The sequence below is a fragment of the Ostrinia nubilalis genome, chromosome 22 (assembly GCF_963855985.1).
Source record: "Ostrinia nubilalis chromosome 22, ilOstNubi1.1, whole genome shotgun sequence".
Taxonomy (NCBI): Eukaryota; Metazoa; Arthropoda; class Insecta; order Lepidoptera; family Crambidae; genus Ostrinia; species Ostrinia nubilalis.
This window is the reverse complement of record NC_087109.1, coordinates 11,681,727-11,703,146: the sequence shown is the minus strand read 5'-3', so window position 1 is coordinate 11,703,146 and position 21,420 is coordinate 11,681,727. Positions and strand designations below refer to the sequence as shown.

At 36.9% G+C, this 21,420-nt stretch overlaps 3 protein-coding genes and 2 non-coding genes across 7 annotated transcripts in view; 1 reads left to right on the top strand and 4 right to left on the bottom strand.

Moving 5' to 3' along the window:
- Window positions 1-12,438, bottom strand: part of LOC135082845 (uncharacterized) — a 93,731-nt gene extending 81,293 nt beyond the window's left edge. Inside the window, exons 1-4 of one of the 2 annotated variants that reach the window (XR_010259496.1) lie at window positions 12,135-12,438; window positions 8,930-9,082; window positions 8,263-8,317; window positions 5,050-5,484 (exon numbers count right to left, since the gene is read on the bottom strand). Coding sequence is in view for 1 of the 2 variants with exons in the window: in XM_063977608.1 (XP_063833678.1) it covers window positions 5,275-5,484; window positions 8,263-8,317; window positions 8,930-9,082; window positions 12,135-12,406 (690 nt within the window). In the remaining variant the exon portion in view is untranslated. Of the gene's footprint in view, window positions 1-4,658; window positions 5,485-8,262; window positions 8,318-8,929; window positions 9,083-12,134 lie in introns of those variants that run through there. The other variant, XM_063977608.1, reaches the window with a different exon arrangement.
- Window positions 9,411-9,498, bottom strand: Trnay-gua (transfer RNA tyrosine (anticodon GUA)). Its single transcript is given in 2 exon segments — window positions 9,411-9,446; window positions 9,462-9,498. It is a non-coding gene; the product is annotated as a tRNA-Tyr (tRNA).
- Window positions 11,253-11,340, bottom strand: Trnay-gua (transfer RNA tyrosine (anticodon GUA)). The gene is given in 2 exon segments: window positions 11,253-11,288; window positions 11,304-11,340. It is a non-coding gene; the product is annotated as a tRNA-Tyr (tRNA).
- A 273-nt stretch (window positions 12,439-12,711) lies between the features above and the next one.
- LOC135082926 (dolichol-phosphate mannosyltransferase subunit 1) lies at window positions 12,712-15,062 on the bottom strand. The gene is made up of 5 exons (XM_063977689.1): window positions 14,899-15,062; window positions 14,583-14,793; window positions 14,240-14,430; window positions 13,797-13,880; window positions 12,712-13,427 (listed from the first exon to the last, which is right to left on the bottom strand). Exons 1-5 carry the CDS (start codon window positions 15,027-15,029, stop codon window positions 13,292-13,294), a joined length of 753 nt encoding a protein of 250 aa, XP_063833759.1. The 5' UTR covers window positions 15,030-15,062; the 3' UTR covers window positions 12,712-13,291.
- A 439-nt stretch (window positions 15,063-15,501) lies between these two features.
- LOC135082773 (NF-kappa-B inhibitor-interacting Ras-like protein) lies at window positions 15,502-17,863 on the top strand. 2 transcript variants are annotated; one of them, XM_063977539.1, is made up of 3 exons: window positions 15,502-15,938; window positions 16,605-16,774; window positions 17,166-17,863. In XM_063977539.1, the coding sequence occupies exons 1-3, from the start codon at window positions 15,728-15,730 to the stop codon at window positions 17,424-17,426; spliced, it is 642 nt and encodes a 213-aa protein (XP_063833609.1). In that variant the 5' UTR covers window positions 15,502-15,727; the 3' UTR covers window positions 17,427-17,863. The 2 variants fall into 2 exon arrangements, with proteins under 2 accessions (XP_063833609.1, XP_063833608.1); XM_063977538.1 differs by having other exon boundaries at window positions 15,502-15,950.
- Window positions 17,864-21,420: the final 3,557 nt, after the last annotated feature.

Sequence of the window (21,420 nt, the reverse complement as noted above, 5' to 3'; positions counted from 1 at the left end):
GGCGGTGGGCGTGGCCTTGTACAAGAAACGCGTCTTTATCACCCTGTAATAGAGTCCATTTTGTGAAAAGGTAGGTGGAGTGTAATTGCATCCTTTTTTCCCTGGCGTTGTACAAGAAACGCGTCTTTATCACCTTGTAATAGAGTCCATATTGTGAAAAGGTAGGTGGAGTGTAATTGCATCCTTGTTTCCCTGGCGTTGTACAAGAAACGCGTCTTTATCACCTTGTAATAGAGTCCATATTGTGAAAAGGTAGGTGGAGTGTAATTGCATCCTTGTTTCCCAGGCGTTGTACAAGAAACGCGTCTTTATCACCTTGTAATAGAGTCCAGAATGATAACGGAGGGAGAGGTATGTCATCTACATTGTAAAGTTGTATATAGTCTGGTCCGTGAGCACGTAGACTTGTCCAATGACCCCAAGCTACCCTTCCTTATCGCTCGCGAGTAATTATATTGCTGTCGCGACTGTGTGACGGGCGCCCGCAGTGTGTGCGAGCGCGACAACAACATAATTACGGACGAGCGATAAGGATGGGTAGCTTTTGGGGTCATTGGACAAAATTCTACGTGCTCACAGACCGGGCTTTAGTTGGCATGCTTATTGCCTCGTAATAAAGTTCACATTGTTAAAAGAGGAGGGGAGTAGATGGATTATATTGGCATCCTTGTTTCGCTGGCGGTGGGCGTGGCCTTGTACAAGAAACGCGTCTTTATCACCCTGTAATAGAGTCCATATTGTGAAAAGGTAGGTGGAGTGTAATTGCATCCTTGTTTCCCAGGCGTTGTACAAGAAACGCGTCTTTATCGCCTTGTAATAGAGTCCAGAATGATAACGGAGAGAAAGGTATGTCAAGTTGGCATCCTTATTGCCTTGTAACAAAGTTCACATTAAGGCTGAGTTTCACCATCTTATTTCAACTAACGTCAACAATCTGTCAAATTCCATACTAAACATACCGGTTATTGTTAAGTTACGGTTAAAGTAAGTTGATGCAACTCAGCCTTAAAAGATGACCCTGTCATAGAGTCCAATTTGATAACGGAGGGAGAGTTGAGTAGTTGGAACGTTAGCATCCTTATTGCTTGGCAATAAAGTTGAAAATGTGATTTGTAGTGGTCATTACTTTGGTTACGTCACAAAATATAACAGAAGGTAAACTCATGTATGTACTTCGCTTCGCATACCTGCGCTCGGCCGTCGCGCTAGGGTTGTCTTGTCACGTGTTGCGTTTATTTCGTTATGATAGAAAAATAAAACTTTTAATACTATGGAAGAAAGACAATAACAGATATAAACATTATCCACGTATAATTATGTAGTTATGTTTAGTACGTTATTATTATAGAAATAGTTTGCAAACAAATACACGAGAAGGAAGTAGTATGACGTAGTATGTAGTTGGGTGGTTGACACTATTATCCAATAATTCCTAAAACCTCTTTAAAAACTTCGATATTCCTAATAATTGAGTTGGCTTTCAATTTGTCAACGTTAAACGAATTATTGAAATACAAATAAATACCTTACGTACCTCCCGGAGTCAATAAATTGGTAGTTTAAAAAACGAAAATTTAGTTTTTAATGTTGAGTGTAAGCAACATTCATCAACAACATCTACTTAACAAATATTATAATACCCCTTTTTTGTTGTTCACTCATTTTCGCACAAAAAAATATATTTCACAAACGCGTGAGCAGCGTCTCTCAAGCGAACACAGTCGCGCCTCGCATTCGTCCCAGACAGTCTTGATAACGCGTACGTGAGCGGTTTCTATGTGTGCGTGACTCGAGCGCGCTTAGTATGGAGTTTACCTTCTGTTATATTTTGTGGTTACGTTGAGAGACTTGATGAAGTCATGGTAAAGATTCTTTTAAAATTAAATGTAATTAATGATTATTTAAAGAGGTGTATTTAAAAATCTTCTATTTCTTGTTCTCTGTATTTTGTAAAAATGTCAGCAATCAGCTTTTAAATCTAACTCTTCAAATATTTTTTTTAATTATGAAATTCACAAGTTTAATATTTAATTTCAGTTTGTAGATTAGGATATCATTCAAATGGGATGTGATTTAGAAAAAATATATTTTTGAACTGTCAAAGTAATTTCAATGTCATATTTTTAAATGGCAGTTGATGATTTTGTTAAAAATGAAATAACTTTTTAGGTGGTAAAAAACTCAATGAAGAATAAATTAATTAAATTGTCACCGGGCAAACTTCAAATTCCACTGTCTACCGTGTTTCTTTAAACACTCGACATTGGCAAAACCGGTAACAAAACTTCAACGACAACAAATCGTTGAATGCGATCCTATAGAGTAATCGTTCTACTGAAATGACCCTTATGAATACGGATTTAGAACTGTTTTTCAATGAGACGAGTTCTGAACGTCAGCGAGATCTTGACTGTCAAAATACGTGAATTAGGCCCAGTTTTTTGATTCATAGTTAAAATAACAAATTGTTAAATTTTGTTACTAATGGTTAAATATTAACAAAATGTTAACTAATAGTTAAAAAATGTACTAAAAGTCAAGCTAACCATTGTTCGAAAAACATTTTTTTCTGATATTTAACCACTTGTCATTTGACATCTGTCAAATTTGACTATTGGTTATTTTAACTACGAATCAAAAAACCGGGCCTTAGGCCACAGTGCCCTTCAAATACGCACCATTGAAGCCATTAGACAGAATAATAATAAGAAATATAAGTTATTTATTACTATTATTTCTTTTTGTACCATTTTGGCGAAGAACAGTGAAGTATCGTAGATTTAAAATTTCCTAGATCTGGCCATAAACAAAAGGAGAAGAAAAATTTTTAAAAGTGAAATTAATTTTTACAGTAGGCAGTAGTAAATTATGCAGCAAGCGTCAACGCCTGGCTTCTAAATTTCATAATTTAAAAGCAATTTTTATAAAATGTAATGATTTTAAAATTTTAATAAGAGTCAGAGAAAGCTCAAATTGGTATGTATTCTAAATTTTAAAATAAGTTTCAGTCTGTAAAGGAGCACTCGTTTAGTCGATTTTGTTTGGCCACTTGGGTTAATCTTCAATAATCAAGTGTCGACAACCGTATTTTATTTTGTTTTGGTCGACGTCGACGTTTCAACAAAAAATATGCCAGGTTTTATACAACGTAAGTCGATGGACAATATTATACGAGCCAATCAGAAAAAATTATGGATTTTTAGACATCTTGACTCTTAGGCTGAGTTGCACCACCTAACTTTGACCGTAACTTTAACGATAACCAGTGTTTTATAATGGATTGACATTTGTCAAAGTTAAAGTATGATGGTGCAACTCTTGTCAAATTGTGGGCATTTATATGAAAAAACTTAGCTCACGGGGAGTTTGTATCTATCCCCATTTTATTAAAACGTTTTTTATGTATCATTCCAAATGAAACTTTATATCCATGTACGCTAGGCTTGTTTTTCCATCAAATCTTCCTCATTCTACCATTTGTTTAAACATCAAGGCCAAAATGGCAGTTTAGAAATTCTTAAAACAATTTAGGCCTATTTTATAAGTATTTTTATTGGAATTGCCAAATTAAGAGAAAATATGCCAGAGATTAAGATTCGATGAAGTTAATATAGTTAGCACTATTGTAATTGGAAAAATTAATAGTTTTTATAACCGAACTAACTCAAATCTCTCATATTCCATTTGTTCACTACAGTGTTATCGGTGATCTAAACTTTGATTTTGAGTTGAGCCAATAACTTGTAATTATAACAAAATTGCAGCAAATGACATTCTAAAGGCTTAGCGCTTATCTGAGACAGTGCCTGACGTATATGTCAACTTCTATGATTCCTGTGTAGCTAGCACGTAAAACTTTCGTTCGTATCGTTTGCGTATTCGAAAAAATTCGATACCCAGCCTTCGAGTTCAACGATAATGTGACGATCCCGACTGTCGAAATTAGTTTCGTTCTACCATTTCTCATATTGAGTTCACTTTAGGTCACGTTCACAGGGGCGCTGTTTAAGTTTTCATACTAAATCGATTCGAAGTCGAAAGTTTTTCGTGCTAGAGGTACTGAGCCTAAAACTTGTTTTGAACGTCGATAACCAGTTACGTTTAGTAAAATTAGTGACTTAAATTCAAAATCAAACTGTAGCTTCCACATAGTTTAGTATAGCAAACCAACTCAGTATAATTTGTGAAACACGTTATGTGATTATTATGTGACTATAATGTAGTATTAAGTATTGACAATATGTTATCCAATATTTTAATTACTCGTTAAAATGTAACTAACAACTTATTCCGTTTCATCACTCCAAAAAACAACCACTAAATAGTCCGGGAGTCCGGTCCTAAATTATAAAATGTACTACTTTTGGTATATTTAGATGAGATTTTTTTTTGGTGTGGCGGAATGGAATAACGGATACTTCTAATGCTTAACAACCTAACCTATTTAGCTCAAGTTATTATTGTTTAAAGTTTATATTGGCACGTGGTCTCATACTACATTTGGCAATGTTGCCGTGAGTGGCAGCCTAACAATTTGATAGTTGCCACCTTAATAGTTCTAAAATTCGTCCAAAAAAATTTAAAATGAGTGTGTGATTGTAAAATGAGTTTTTAATTGATTGAGCAAGTGACGTCATAAGCTTTTATTGATATTAATAAATCTGTGTAGAAATCGCGTTTCGACAGCTCGTAAAAAGTATTTTGGTGGTGTCAACTGTCAAATTGTAGCCAGTGTGTACATACACATTTTCATTGACTGTGTTGGAATCTTAAAATAGGTTACTAAAAAAACTATGATATTTTGTATTAATAGGGTATAATCTGATTTATTTAGTAGTAATGCGGCTAAGATACACTTATATGCTTAAACTAATTCCTAAAACTATGTTAGTAAAGATATTTATGGATCCACAGTCATATAAAGATTTGTAAGTGTAACTTAGCTTTAGAGTAAATTTATAATTTCATATAAACTGATTTTATTTTCACTTAATTAAATGGTTATTATGTTATATTGTTTTTTTATTATATTCCAACTGACGTCATTACCAAAAATATTTAATCCAACAAGGAACTAAAACAACCTCTTTTTAACACATTAAAATCATCATTTGACAGAAAGGGATAGCGAAATCAACTTTTAGAGAACTAGTTTAATGAAGAAATTATGTTACATTAATAGGTTTACTTCATTAATTTACCTACTTCACGCTTAAACACTATTGTATAAGGTCTAGCAAAATTACTGTGTGTACGAACTTTCAATCTGTATTTTTATATAGGATATCCCAAAAACATTTGTAGCAAATGCAACAGAGCTACGTAGAAGGGGTTCCTTAGTGAAATTGGTATTGCCACATCCCCACCAGTTTGGTGGGGGGCGTTGAACCAAGCAGGGAGAGGGGAGGGCGGTCGGAGGAAGTAGTGTCGTTGGATGCGGCCCGATCTGATGGTTAACGAGGTGTAGGGCCCTTTGAAGTAAAGCTGGAAAGTGAAAAACAATTGGATATTCATTAGACGTAAAAGAAAAAGTGACTTGTCCTATGTGTATTTGACCTACGGAACTGAAAAATGGCTTGAGGAAAATTTACGTTGGAGACGTTAGCTGTACGGATTTTGTGACAGAAGCGAGAAAAGGAGTTTGAAATCCCGGTCTATCACATCGGTATCGTCTAACTTCGACTTACTTCTTATATTTTAAGCACGATTTTAAATTGGAAAACCCGTCTGCCTTAGATGTACAGCTTTAAATAATAATAAGATTTGTGACGCGCCCCGCGACGCATCGACAGCCCTAGCACCGAGCGCAGAGATTTTGACAACCCTACGGCTGCGCGGCCGCACGCCGCACGGACCGAGCTAATATAAGAGACGGCGGCGACCGCGGGCGCCTAGCATTCGCTCGGGAGCCATCGCAACAGCCAGACGACCGCGCGCGCGTCTAACTTTCTAACGGCTAATTGCGCAAGAGTCCCTAGCGAATAGCTGCCCTCACTGTTCCCACTAACCTGGCTCGATAGGACTTTCTGCTCGCGCGGTTTCCGCGACACGAGCGAACCATCGCTGCCTGTATTCACATCCAAATCCCTACCGAGTGCATGCTTTACTCAATCCCGACCTGCGGTAGCAATCCCGCTGCCACCCTTCCTGTAATTCCTCCCCACTCGCCACGTAGGTCCCAAGCCTTTTACCTTCGGTGCACGAATCCCCACTTCGTTGACCTCGGTTACCGATTTGGGAGCGAACCGTCCTACCCCCCTAGTTTTTAAGTATCCAAACTAACACTCGCTAAACCTCGCACAGGGCGCCGCCCCTCTCGCGGATACGTAAACTAGTCTCGGGACGCGAACCGGGCGCGTCGCTATCCCCCTCGCCATAGTATATTTGTAATTGTGGAATAACTTGCTCATTATCTAAATAATAGTAATTTAGAGTCAGTGAAACTAGAATAAGTAAATTATTGTGGAACCTGAATTACAAAGTGCCATTGTGTTATTGATTGTGCGTTTCCTTGGTCAAATATCCCTGTAGGTATCCTAGATAGGTACACATCCCTCATCGCAGAAGGCGAACTGGGACTTAGTACTAAACAGCGGGGTGTCAGACTGAGCTAGCTTAGACGCCCCGTTGCAATGGCGCCCAACTAAATAACCCACGGAACCTACAGGGATCACCAGATCGCTAGAGAAGCGAAAGACCAAAATAAACGCAAAACTTCGCACCCGACCAAATTGATAAACACACATGTCAGAACCGACATCTTGGATATACAAACTGAAGAAGACAGAACTTGAGAACGAGTGCAAAAGAAGAAACATAAAAACGGAGAACAGAACCGTACAAGAACTGAGACAGAACCTCACAGAAGTACTCAGAACCAAGCAATCCCGTCAACCAATCCAGTCCGCCAGTAAGTCCGCCGAAAACAGTGAGTCAGAAACCGATTTTGAAGACACAGAGATGCACCAAGAACTAGACAACGACAAACCAAACATGTCGTACACCATGGATCAGACCGAAAACATAACATCCAGATGGAACCTAAGTTTCGACACATACAACGACCCGGTGGAGTTCCTAGAACGACTAGATGAACTAATGTCGTCGGGCGAAGTGAAACAAGATAAAGTGCTCAAAGTGCTCCCCAGATTCCTGAAAGGTAAGGCTGTGCTGTGGTATCGGAACAATAAAAACTCGTTCACTACATGGAACGAATTCATAGAATACTTCAAGTTGACATTTGTGAGCTGTGACAGTGACCTGTTAGCTAAAATAGTGAATTATAGGCAACATCACCGCCAAAAATTCACAGACTACCTCATTGAAATACAAACACTCATGCGCATATGGTATTGCAACGGGGCGTCTAAGCTAGCTCAGTCTGACACCCCGCTGTTTAGTACTAAGTCCCAGTTCGCCTTCTGCGATGAGGGATGTGTACCTATCTAGGATGCCTACAGGGATATTTGACCAAGGAAACGCACAATCAATAACACAATGGCACTTTGTAATTCAGGTTCCACAATAATTTACTTATTCTAGTTTCACTGACTCTAAATTACTATTATTTAGATAATGAGCAAGTTATTCCACAATTACAAATATACTATGGCGAGGGGGATAGCGACGCGCCCGGTTCGCGTCCCGAGACTAGTTTACGTATCCGCGAGAGGGGCGGCGCCCTGTGCGAGGTTTAGCGAGTGTTAGTTTGGATACTTAAAAACTAGGGGGGTAGGACGGTTCGCTCCCAAATCGGTAACCGAGGTCAACGAAGTGGGGATTCGTGCACCGAAGGTAAAAGGCTTGGGACCTACGTGGCGAGTGGGGAGGAATTACAGGAAGGGTGGCAGCGGGATTGCTACCGCAGGTCGGGATTGAGTAAAGCATGCACTCGGTAGGGATTTGGATGTGAATACAGGCAGCGATGGTTCGCTCGTGTCGCGGAAACCGCGCGAGCAGAAAGTCCTATCGAGCCAGGTTAGTGGGAACAGTGAGGGCAGCTATTCGCTAGGGACTCTTGCGCAATTAGCCGTTAGAAAGTTAGACGCGCGCGCGATCGTCTGGCTGTTGCGATGGCTCCCGAGCGAATGCTAGGCGCCCGCGGTCGCCGCCGTCTCTTATATTAGCTCGGTCCGTGCGGCGTGCGGCCGCGCAGCCGTAGGGTTGTCAAAATCTCTGCGCTCGGTGCTAGGGCTGTCGATGCGTCGCGGGGCGCGTCACAGATTTAAAACACGTCGGAATGATACTGATAATGATACTTACGGAAAGGGAGGGTTCATCTTCAGTCACCGAGTCGCTGGGTTCATTCGTGGACAAACTGCAAAGATAAAAGGAACATACCTATTATAATACGGTATTTATCGAGAAGTCATGGTGGTTAGGGCTGTAGCATGTGGTAGGGGAGACCGAGGAGAGTTGTAACAAATCAATATCTTTGGACGTATGACAGTTTATTGAGCTAGCAACTTTACGAATTCGTTGTACTTTCGACTTTCTACAGTTTGCGTGAAATTGTCAGCTCGCTGTCATAGGTGCAAAGAAATCGGCTTTGTTACAACTCTCCTCGGTCTCCCCTACTATGCGCTTCTTGGCGGGAATGTAAAGCGTCATGAGCGGATCTAAAATATGTCTTTAGCCGAATATTATTGTAGGTTTAAGGTAATGGTGGATTAGTCTATAGTGAATAGTCAATATCTTTATTGCATTCCATGTTGTACATAAGGTCTTAACACACAATCTATAGTCTCAAACATAGACCCGGTTTGCGCACAGCAACATTGTGTTTTACAAACATTTATTTATTAATTCGGCATGCATATTAATGTTAAGAACTTCAGAAATATTGAAAAATCTTAGTTCTAACTGAAAGTACTTGATAGTCTAGATAGGCAAATAAAACAAAGTAGTGCTAGAAATGGAACTTAGGTACATAAACTTATTCACAACTTTGGTGATCTCACTTTGCAGCCTTTCGTTGTCCTTTTTAGCATCTTCCGATTCGTAGTCCGATACATCTTCGCTATTTTTCATCGGATCGTCTTTTTTCACCCTTGGATTTGATAACTTTTCGAATCTTTCCAATCTGTAATAAACAATAACATGGATAATAAATGAAGAAATTAATAAAAAGGATGAAGAGGAAATGCAGGTGGACAAAAACGAAGCTGCGAATCAAATTCCTCTAAGATTCCTCGCAGACTACAGAATTTTATTCGGCTGATAATTGGGCCCGAGTCTAATTTGTATGAAGAATCAGCTAATACCAATGTGCGCACTTTCATACCTGTACTGATTAACAGCCCGACCCAACTATCGGCCGACAAAAAGTCTGTAGTCTGCGGCTAGGCTACGGAGACAATAAAAAGCAATGTCCATTAGGAATCCTACCTACTGGTTACAAATAAAAAAGTTCCTTCGAGCCGGATTTGAACCAGCGACCTATGGATATCAGTTACAGCCAGCTACAGTCCACCGCTCTACCAACTGAGCTATCGAAGGCTTGGCTACGAACTCTATAAGAGGCAACACTTGTCCAAAGTGTTATTTAATCGAGTTCCAATTAGTGACCATTGTTATTATAATAAAGAGAAAGGTAAATTAAGTAGTTGAAGTTTATTCAATTTGTTAGAACTTTGTAACAATAGCGGTTAATAAAGTAGGTAGATGATGTTTCATTGCAAATTCTTACGCATTTATGAATCTAGTAGTAGATTTCATGAATTTCTAGGAACCAAGCAAACGAGGGATTTTCGAAATAATGGGGGATTCTTTCAGAAAAGGTCGCCTCCATGCAAATGAAAATCGCAAAAAAACAAGTAGGTAAGTAAATAGGTATTTTTCAAGATTTTTGTTTCGTTGTCCTACATGAGGAGTACTAATGTAACATGCAACTTATTACAAAAAAGAGACAAATGGGTATTTCGCCAAAAATGGTCAATTTTGCCTAATTTCCTTGGTACGAAATATTTTTTTGTTTTTAACTATTTTTAGGTTCCCATTGCATTAAGTAGCAAAAACTAAGCTAATATATCTAAAAGGGGTGTCATAATTCGTTTTAGAAACAAAGTTATAAGGTCATGAATTTTTGGTAGCCAAGGAAATTATTATAAATATTTTTTTCTCTGAGTTTTCTTCTGTAATTTGCTTTTTTTTGTTCGACCCATTTTTGTGTACCTTCGCAAGCCAACATACCAATTAATATTGTATCATTACGACCTTTTTACACAACTAAGGAAGATAAATGCAGTAGATTGAGTTTAGAGTTAAAAACAAGTTGTTCTATATCTATTCTGATACCCATTTCTTAAAATGACAATTTTAAACTTATTCCAATACAGAAATACTAAAAATTTTACTTAATGCCGAATTAAAAATGGTCTTTCATAATTTCCTAGGCCATTTTATGCCACGGAAAACAAGGAAATTAGGGCCACAGAAATTAGATTTATGCTCAAAAGACACCACAGACAAAAACCTATTTACCCTATGCATTTACTATTTAAATCATGGGTTTACCCCTACAGACACTACATCTGTGTAAATAAACAATAAAATTAATCCATTGTTTAGCTGCAAAAAGCCGTCCAAAGAAATTGACTTTTTAGTAAACAAAAACCCAAGGAGGGACCTACTTATGCGATTTGTCGCGAAACTGGTCAACGAAGTACTGTCCTGCCTCGATGGCCTTTTGGGACGAAATGGCCGAGTGTAACGGTGCAGTGCATTACATTCTAAGTTCTTTCGTTTCGTTACTACAAGGGTCGAAATGAAGACCCAGGGAAATTATACTTTTGACTCGGACAAGAACTTAACTTCACTTTATTTCCTTCCTTTAAGTATTTGACATTTAATGTTTTTATTTTCCGATAGCCAAATGTTTCTCAAATATAAAGAGAGTGCTATTAGAATGAAATTACGTTTCAATTTGTTATAGTGTGCCTTCATTTTGGCAAACAACAGTAATGGACATAACAAGGAAATTAGAAAAACGACTTTTGATTAAGTTTTTCTATGCTATTATTTGTAGTATCTGTTATTGTAATAGCAAAAACAAATAAAACTTTTGATGAACTTTCCCAGAAAAATAGTTTTATACGTATAGATATAAAAAAACATGTGTTCGCCTGCCTGGACACAGAAAATTTACTGTTTCGGCGAAATACCCAAATACCCTTTCAAAGTAATAAATCATTACGGAAACGAGATGTCTCACGTCCTCTCGTAACGCATTTGGATGAAACCATAAAAAAATCTCCTTCGAGCCGGATTTGAACCAGCGACCTATGGATACCAATTGATTCCAACTACAGTCCACCGCTCTACCAACTGAGCTATCGAAGGCTTGTAGAAATGCACAATTTATCGCTACACATTCGAACCGAAATAGAAAGCCCACCCAGACCCAGTTGTTTACGCAACTTGATACGCAGTTACTAATGGAGGAGAAAACAGTAGCTTCATCATCATCAGATATTTCAGTCTCCACTGCAGGAAAACGACCCTCTCTAATTTACCTGAGACAAATGAAGGATTTGGTCCTATACCTACCTACTCGCCACCCTGGAAGAATGGGTTTGAGAGGCAATGCATAACATTCCTTATTTATTTAAGTACTTCTCAAGTAGGTATTATGTAGCGCCCGAAAGCATACCTATTAAGTAATCACTCATTTCGAAACAACTGAGTGATCAAACATTGTTATTATTACGCTAGAAGTCACGCGTTTCATTTCTGTTTATCTGATTGAACAATCATAGTTACTGACCATACATTCATTGTGTAACATATTACCTACTTACCTGATTGCCAAAACTTGCTTGTGAAAGGTCAAATTAATGGTTATCTCAATGTTTGTACAAAAGTAGATAAATTCAAATAAATTAGGTAGGTTTCCCATTACTTCATAATTACTTAGGTAACTAATTAAATAATAATGAAACCACCATGTGGATAAATGATATCACATTTAACGTTGAGTAAGCGTCGATAGAACTTTATTATCTCTAATTCATATTTAAATTACGCCACTTATTTATCCAATTACAACGAAGGTGAACCGAATTCACTTTGACGCACAGCCATCTTAACAATGTTATGGTAATTAGGTCTAATTGAATACTTTTAATGGCACTCACTTCCTGATGCTATCTCCCACTGCATACTCGAACTCTTCGTCCTCCTTTTGACTCCCAATCCTCAGCTTTAACGCGTTCAAATCCTCAGTATTCAAATCCAAAACCCAGAGCGGTGTCTTTTCCACCCCTATCTCATACGTAGGTTGAATTTTAACTGAACTCAAATCATTATCATCAAATTCATCAAACCCAGTCAAGTCTGCAATATGCTTCACTAATCCTCCAACGAATAAAATGTAGTTGAGTAAAAATAAAGTGGCTAATCGAAACATATTGCCTGGTGTAAAGGCTAATAATGTTTGAGTGAAAATGTAACTACGCACGTTCTTTCTTCACGCTCATTTTCTTAAGCACCTGTGTAAATAATACGTTGGAATGTACATATTTATTTAATAGAAAAACTGTAGGTACGTCAGTCAGTAGTCAGTGCAGTTGTTTTTGTCGTCAACACTCAGCAGTCGCGGGTTCGACTCTCGTCCGGTGCGTAGGTGCGAAACTGCTCTGTGGTACATCTTACTCACAAAAAGCTAGTATAATAGGGCCTGTCTGTGGCAAGAGGTTAAATAAAAGAATACAGTTTAAATTACAAACATTAAATATTTTTATTTTTATTTTCATATTACATACAAAATAATATTTTTTGTATACAATTTCACATCAATCCTAGCAATGGAATGTTACCTACTTATTTAAATTATTATATAGATAAAAAACAAGTAAAATTATTTAGTTCAATTAAAAAGAATGCAATTATTTGAGACAATGTTCTCACAATATAAAAACAATCATTGAAATTTTAAATATGTAATTATCATCACGAATATTCTTAAGACTAAGGAAAGAAAGGAAATATTTTACTAATAAATTAGGAAACAAGGTTGCAAGTTTGTAATCTTGATACAGGGTGTAAGGTTTACAGAAAATGATAAAATCCGACCACTGTCCTAAACATAAAATTCTCTTTATCACTCTTATATTGTCTTGTTAGAGCCATATTGTTTGTTCTAAAAATATTTAGATAATTTATTAGTTTATTAGGTACAGTGTATTTTTATGACCAAGATTTTTGCTACCATGTCCTTACCCATGTATATCATCAGCAAGACTTATTGAGCACTGTATAAACTGTTACAGTTGAATCCATTAAAAAATGTGGCTTATGTAGTAGCAAATAAGTACAGCAATGCTTTGGCAAACTGAATGATCTCGGAGCCCCCAAGTTTGGACTCCCCGTACACCCTATCCACAAATGTTATTGGCACTTCTCCTATAGTGTATTCTAGCTGCCTTGCCCTGGAAAGAAATATTTATTGTACACATCACTGACAATTTATCTACTTGTACATGGTGCTAATTTGCAACAAAATATAACATGTTTACAGTTGTAAATCAACAAATTTTTCAACTTATTGAATCAATGTCTTTCCTCAATCGAATTGAACCTCATAATAAAGTTTTAAAGTTGAAAATCTAGTGAAGAGATTAGTGTGTACTAGTAAAGTTGTAAATAAATCTTTTTGTTTGTGTTTGTTGTAATTTACTGTACAAACTTTTCAAAAATGGTTAAAGTAGTAAATTATACCATAATAATTATGTCATTGTGATTATAGGAAACATATTTTTTATTGTTATAACTATTTTCAAAAGTATTTGGTGATTTACCTTATAATCATTTCCATCTGGAAGACATATCCTTTGGAGACACAGCTGTCAATCAGCTTTTGTAGCACATCCTTTTTGTATAGCCTGAAATAAACAAAAATATTGATATCAAAACACTTGACTATCATCTCTGTTTCTGTCTTGAGTTGGGCCTAATTTTATCTATTTTCTAGACTATATTTTTTAGTCGTAGTTCACAAACAATTGATGCAATTTTTAGTCCTAATTCTAGACCTAGTCTATTATTGTTAGTCCTGTTGTACAAGTTCAGTTGCTTAGCTGTGCCACTGACTATCAAATAAAAAATATTGTGTTATCTTACCAAACATTATCAATTTGATTCAAAGATAATAATTATTACAATCCTGGCTGTCATAGTCAAATTCATAATCTTTTACATTGCTTTTGAGTATTTTCAATAAATAAATCCAAGTGAGTCTCACCTGAAAGAACCTGTGAGGTCAGAAGCACCGGGCCTGAGCAGCAGCTGTGTGACGAAATTGGCTCCGCGCGATATCAGCTTCCTCTTGAAGTCCCAGCCGTGGACCCCACCACCGTCCTTATACCGTGTGCCTGAGACCAGGTCGTAATCATGCTCACGTTGGAGTTCGATGAATTTCGGAATAAATTTTGGCTGAAAAGAAGCGTTACGTAAAATACCCTACTTATAAAATCTTTTTTGTCTGGCCCTCTCTCATTTTATTTGGGGTCGGCCCTCCGTAACTACTTGTAAAATGTAAGTAAACAACTACCTTCAACACAGAATAAATAATTAAAATTACTTACATGATGACTCAAGTCGGCGTCCATAATGATAATGAAGTTGCCGGTCGCATGCTGTATTCCATGAATGTACGCTGTACCCAGACCTAGCTTTTTCTCCCTGGGACGAAGCACAATCTTCGATGAGCCATACAGCTTTTGCAGCTGTTTAGCTACTTCTAAGGTACCGTCAGGGCTCCCATCATCAATAATGATCACCTCGAAGTCATAGCCGCTGCGAAATAACCCAAAAAATTAGAAATAATAAAGAAAACCGCACAAGTGCAACAGACGACCAGCACCATAACAAACAATGTTGATTCCGTGTTTTATGCATTACCTTGTATCCAAATATTTCATGATAAGCCATATTATGATGGGCAAGTTCTCCCTTTCATTATATGTAGGCAGTAAAATTGAATATTTATCACTTTTTGTGATTTCAGAATCCAAAAGTGTTGGTGGTGCCATGCTGTCAAATATTTAAATGTCATTTTTGATGGCGAACGAAATGAATTGTCATTCGTTTTTTTTTTGGGATTGGAAATCAGAATTTGAGCCGAAATCTTTATTTTGTACTAGCTTTCCGCCCGCGGCTTCGCCCGCGTGGAATTTTGTCTGTCACAGAAAAACTTTATCGCGCGCGTCCCTGTTTCAAAAACCGGGATAAAAACTATCCTATGTTCTTTCCCGGGACTCAAACTATCTCTATGCCAAATTTCATCAAAATCGGTTGCGAGGTTTAAGCGGGAAAGCGTAACAGACAGACAGACAGACAGAGTTACTTTCGCATTTATAATATTAGTTGGGATTTCTGAACGAACATGTCGTTATGTTCTCCGTTCAACGCAAAGTGTGTTTCAGTGTTTTCAGTCAGAAAAAAATATTCATTAAATACAACGAAACGCAGCAAGAATAACTTGTCAAAATTTTTGACAAGCAAAGTAGGTGGAATTTCGTAAAATTAGTCGAACTATTCATAAAATTACATAAATTATTGCTATTGCATGATGTTTCATGTTAATAAATATTCCTAAATTGGATATCCAAGAGCAATATAGCTAAAATGTTCCGTTAGCCTTCAATATTAAAATGGAATCTCAGTGAAAGTGAAACGTTGCACTTGCAACTAGGAATAGCATTTACAAACTTCGACAAAACTCAACAAAATGGGAAAATCAAGCAAAGTGGTCATCTGCGGGATGAAAGGCGTGGGAAAGACGGCAATTTTGGAGCAGCTTATTTACGGAAACGTCAGTTTAAAGTCGTGTTTCTATCCAACCATCGAGGACATCTATGTGGCGAATATCGAGACAGATCGGGGCTCGAAGGAACGCGTCTGTTTCTACGACACAGCTGGCTTGGAGCCCCCGCTTACAGGCGAGTTGAAAGGTTTACATCTTACTTGAATATTAATACAGAAATCATATCACACCATCATAGGAAAGGTTTTATTTCTTAGATTAATGGTATAATGGTGTAAATTGGTATAATAAACTCTTTGGATCATGGTTTGCATGGTAATAGCATGCTTATCTTCTAAATATCATTGCCAGACACCAAAATCTGGATAAAAAAAGATGAGTTTTTATTTAAAATATTTATTACTTTATCTGGTTCCTAAATGAGAGTGGACCACAAGCAAAACACCAGATCATGCTAAGGGCAAAAGGCACCAGTTTATAAAAATAATTTACAATAATTATGTTAATACAGTTAATTAAACTTCATATTTAGTTGTATTCTGGGTTTTTCTAAGCCAAAAATATAAAACCTAAACTAAATGTGGCTTTTCCCTGATCCAAACTGGAAAATAACATTTAATTTCTTAAATCACAAAGTAAGTGCTATATTACTTTATTTTATAATTTTTTAACTCTGTTTAAAATTTTTGCTTCCTGTTTTGTATTCAATAAATTATTTTAAGAGTACATTTAAGCAATATCTACATTAAATATGTTTGTATTATTAATTCCAGATAAATGTTTCTTTCTTTCTCTATGCATTAAGCACATATTTCTATTTTCTATTGTCAACTTCTTCCAGGTCCACCGCAGTCTCCAACAATGCAGCTGACGGCTAATCAGGTGCTGCAACGACACTACCTCGGCTTCGCTGAAGGGTTCGTCATGGTTTATGACACCACAAAGCCGGAATCCCTCGACGTTCTGATGTACTTAAAAAAGGATATCGATAGGAATAAAGATAAGAAAGAGGTATGCTTTATGTTAATTTGTTATTAATCCATAATCAGGCACTGGTGGCCATAGAGCCTGTATCAATTTAAACCTTATGTTGTGAAGAAACAGTTGAAAACCAATTCCTTTTTTTTTAAGCCTGGTTATGTGTTGTGATAATATAGTATAGATTAATGAATACAAATGTGCTAAATCCCTTAATAACATCCCCTTTTCTCACAAACCTCTGTCACAACATATTAAAAATTTTCATTAACTTTCGACCTTAAGTGAATAATAGGGCTTAAGAGTTAAAACAATTCTCTCAAGCTCTTTTCTTTAAATCACAAAATGTGTATGTTTTTCTGTAGTAGATATTTATCGCTCTTTGAACACTACCTAAGTCTATCAATTCTTTGCATGTTCCTAGGTGGTAATGCTAGTCATCGGCAACCGCACGGGCCCTGATGACGTCAACAGCTTGGAAAACACATGCTCCAAAGCCGCTAACTGGTGCTCTCGCGAAAAAATCCGTCATTTTGAAGTGTCAGCCATGGACAGACCATCTCTCTACGAACCCTTCATCTACATGACGTCACGGCTCAACCCAGTGCAAAATAAGACCGCCTTCCCACAGCTTAGTACGCTAAGTAAGCTGACACAGAAGAATAATAAGAGCGAAGCCATGTAACGGTACGTTTTGAGTCTATGCCCTTTCTGCTACCATCCTTAAGTAGCACGAATTCATCTAATCACTTGTCGCTTTTAAGTTTTTTTTTGTGCTACAGGGTGTACAATTTACAGCAGATAAAACCACAGAAAATGACAAATTACTTCAATTGAGTCTGAAACTTAAGTATTAATTATGCAAAACATATGAAATCAAAAAAAATTAAATGTTTATTGAATAGACTAATTACGTGATCTAAAATAACTGCTGTTTTCTGCCACACCCTGTATTGATATTAATAAGATCTCGCGAACAAAGTATCAATTAGTATTATTTCTGTATTTATTGTATTTGAGACGGCTCTCTGTCACAAATTCTTTCAATTTATTTTAAACCTGGTGCCGAAGTTATAAAGTTGAAGATGCGTTAGAAATTGTATAAATGTGTGGGTTGAGTTAATGAAAGGACATCATCCATTTTGGTCCAAAATCAAAAGTGCCGGCCAAAAAATAAAAGTGCTGTATTCTGATAGAATACGTCCGCCTTAGCATTTATTACTATGGCACCAAAGCTGTAGCACCACTGTGCATGGTAGTATTTGAGTTCTAAAAATATATGAAACGACTGACTTTGATCTCAAATACTACGACGTACAGTGGTGCTACAGCTTTGGTGTCATAGTAACAAATGCTAAGGTGGACGTATTCTGTCAGAATACAGCACTTTTTTTTTTTATTGCCCGACATTTTTGATTTTGAACAAAAAATGTATGAATCTTCGATGAATTTTAGATCTCAAATACTCGACGCACAGTGGTGCTACAGCTTTGGTGCCATAGTAACAAATGCTAAGGCGGACGTATTCTGTCAGAAGACAGCACTTTTTTTTATTGGCCGACACTTTTGATTTTGAACAAAAAATGTATGAATCGTCGATGAATTTTAGATCTCAAATACTCGACGCATAGTGGTGCTACAGCTTTGGTGCCATAGTAACAAATGCTAAGGCGGACGTATTCTGTCAGAATACAGCACTTTTATTTTTATTGGCCGACACTTTTGATTTTGAACAAAAAATGTATGAATATTCGATGACTTTTAGATCTCAAATACTCGACGTACAGTGGAGCTACGGCTTTGGTGCCATAGTAACAAATGCTAAGGCAGACGTATTCTGTCAGAATACAGCACTTTTTTTTGTTGGCCGGCACTTTTGATTTTGGACCAAAAATATATGAAACGTGGATGATGTCCTTTAAACTAATCTAAAAAATTCTAAAAACATATTTTCAGTACAGTGCAGAGCCAATTATCGTAATCAGCTATGAAGCTTAATCGAGCCTTTATAAAATGCTGTCTAATTTTTTTTTGTAAAAATCTACTTCTTCAACCAAATCTAGAATTTATATGTAATATTGTATGTACTTAGAATGTAGACTATCTACAGTAATCTACACTATCAGAAATCTCATTAGTTGTAGTAATTTTTATGTAGAAATTATTTTAGTTTTTGACCCTGGTTTCTTGACTGGAATACTTTACGAGTATGAAATGTATAATACTCGTACCTTGTTAAAGCCCGGTCGCCGAGCACGTAGAATTTCGTCCAATAACCCCAAGCTGCCCATCCTTTTCGCTCGTGCGTAATTATGTTGCTGTCGCGTTCGCACACTCACGGCGGCCGCCCGTCGCACAGTCGCGAGAGCAATATAATTATTAACCCATTTAGACCGATAATTATTTTTGTAAATAAAAATTAATTTTTCAGCAAAAACTTACAAAGGGAAGCCTAAAAATCATGAAAAAAATATTTAAAAAAATAATCCATAAATAGGGGGCCGAGGGGAGCCCGTACCATATAGGGTACAGTAGGTCTATAAGCAAGCAAAACATAGTTGTTGTTCAAAGAAGATTTTTATTTATTTTTGTATGATATAAAATAAAAATAAAATAATATAATCACTAGTATCACACATGGCATATCTTGTAAGACGTTTTCTGTGATACTAACCACATTTGGTTCTTTTTTCCTACCTTCTCCGAAGTTAGTGAGGATAGGTGAAGAAGACCTGGCTTCTTCTGATTTGTTACGTTTAGTGCTATCCATAATCGCATTTAGCAACACGACGATGGAAATTTAGCAAATTCATCGAAGAAAACTCCGAGGGTTATTATTTACATTGACACTATCTTTATCGCCTAAATCTTCGTCAGTCTGATCATCATTAGCGGTCATCTGACAAGACAGCAGTAGAAAAATACCAAAATTGCTTTATGTTTGCTGAAATTATCAAATTTTTCATGATTTGTGGCAATAAAGTTACTGTACACGCGAGCGATAAGGATGGGGTCATTGGACGAAATTCTACGTGCTCGGCGATCGGACTATAGTAATAGTTACATGAACTTCTAGCTCTAGCATCTTTATGTTGTCGTATGAAACAAAAATGTATAGCCTGATGGACTGTTGACATAAATTAAAAGTTAGAGCCAGTGGTATGCATTAGTCGACTCTAAATCAAATGAGTGTGATTGAAATTGGCTTGACATTCAGAAGCCAGGGTCCCGCCCCTTTTATTGAAATTTAAAATGTATAAACTTTTATGCAAGTATTTTAACATTATACAATTTAAGACCACCAAAAACAAGTACCGTTTAGTACGACGTCGCTTATAACGACTCACCGGTTTTAGCGACGCATATTTTCGGTTGATTTGTTGAGAAATAACATAAAAAAAGATAAGTAAAAAATTACTTCTTTAGTACCACGTTCGTATAGTACGACGTAAATCATCTGTCCCTTGAGCGTTGTTATAATGGGATTCCATTCCTCATCAGGTCATTTAGTCACCATTGCAAAGGCATGATGCTCTTTAATAATTAAGAGCCAAATAAGGCATTTAGCCTACACTCCCTATACTGGCCAGACTGGTTGGAGGCGACCTGATGTTCGCATATTTGTATCTTAGTCGCTTATCGATATCCACGGGTAAAGTGGGAATGGTCCTATTCCACTCTCACAAGTATAATATAAATGAACATGACCGCAATCGCACCTGATGTTAAGTGAGATGCAGTCTAGGATGGTACATATCTGCCCTGTAAGTGCCTATTCACTCTCGCCTTGAAAAGGCCCGGATTATAGTGTTCAGGAAAGACAGCAGCAGGCAGCGAGTTCCAGTCCCTAGCTGTTCGCATTATAAAAGAGTCATCGAAACGCTTAGTGCGAGCTGGTCGAATGTTGACAATTACTTGCAAAAAAGTTTTTATATCAACATTATGAGTTTGTCATCAACATCATCTCATCAATGGTGAATACGGGGCATAGATTAAAAGCTACTAGAATTTATTAGATGGTACTTAAAGTATAATTTTAGTGTAACTCAGATTTTTAGGTACTTAAGTGCAATACTTACTTAATTAGTATATTTAGCGTTGACGCATCCCTCCTACGATGTAGTATTAGAACTCGAATTTTATTTGTATAGCACCTGATTTTCTAATGTTCAAAAATGTATGCAGTCGCTGGCACATCAAACTAAATGAAATCTTATGTATAATTGTGATAAGTGCTATTTTTCCAACGCAATTGTGCAGTCCGATGTGCTAGCGACTGTACTTGACTAATGTTCTCATTATTTTCATTATAAATGACATTATTTTGCACCTAGTCTAGTCCTTAGTATTGTCTTCACAGCTTTTTCAAGTAGGGAAAAGCCTTTTTAAATGATTATCTAGTTTAGATTGACTCTCTATTTAATGTAGTTATCATTATGTTTGTTATTAAGCTTCATATCTTGTTAGAACTGCGATGGATCTTGTTTTTTTTTTATGCCAGAAGGAATATACAACATTCTGCACAGAAGTATTAAGTCGCGCAGCGAGAGTCGAGACGAGTACATAGTCATACTCACACTGATGTAATATTTGAATGCAGAACACATACATTCAAGTTCAAATATCGAATACACTAGCTACCTCGCTCTTGCTAAATATGTGCAATCGAGACAGTAAGC

Excerpts from the sequence above, each read along its gene's own strand:
- LOC135082926 (XM_063977689.1), bottom strand. The coding sequence starts at position 15,029 with ATGGCACCACCAACACTTTTGGATTCTGAAATCACAAAAAGTGATAAA. Across the intron at positions 14,794-14,898 it reads ATGAAATATTTGGATACAAG|CGGCTATGACTTCGAGGTGA; the intron begins GTAATGCATAAA and ends GTTATTTCGCAG. Across the intron at positions 13,881-14,239 it reads GACCTCACAGGTTCTTTCAG|GCTATACAAAAAGGATGTGC; the intron begins GTGAGACTCACT and ends TGTTTATTTCAG.
- LOC135082773 (XM_063977538.1), top strand. The coding sequence starts at position 15,728 with ATGGGAAAATCAAGCAAAGTGGTCATCTGCGGGATGAAAGGCGTGGGA. Across the intron at positions 15,951-16,604 it reads GCTTACAGGCGAGTTGAAAG|GTCCACCGCAGTCTCCAACA; the intron begins GTTTACATCTTA and ends AACTTCTTCCAG. Across the intron at positions 16,775-17,165 it reads GGAATAAAGATAAGAAAGAG|GTGGTAATGCTAGTCATCGG; the intron begins GTATGCTTTATG and ends GCATGTTCCTAG.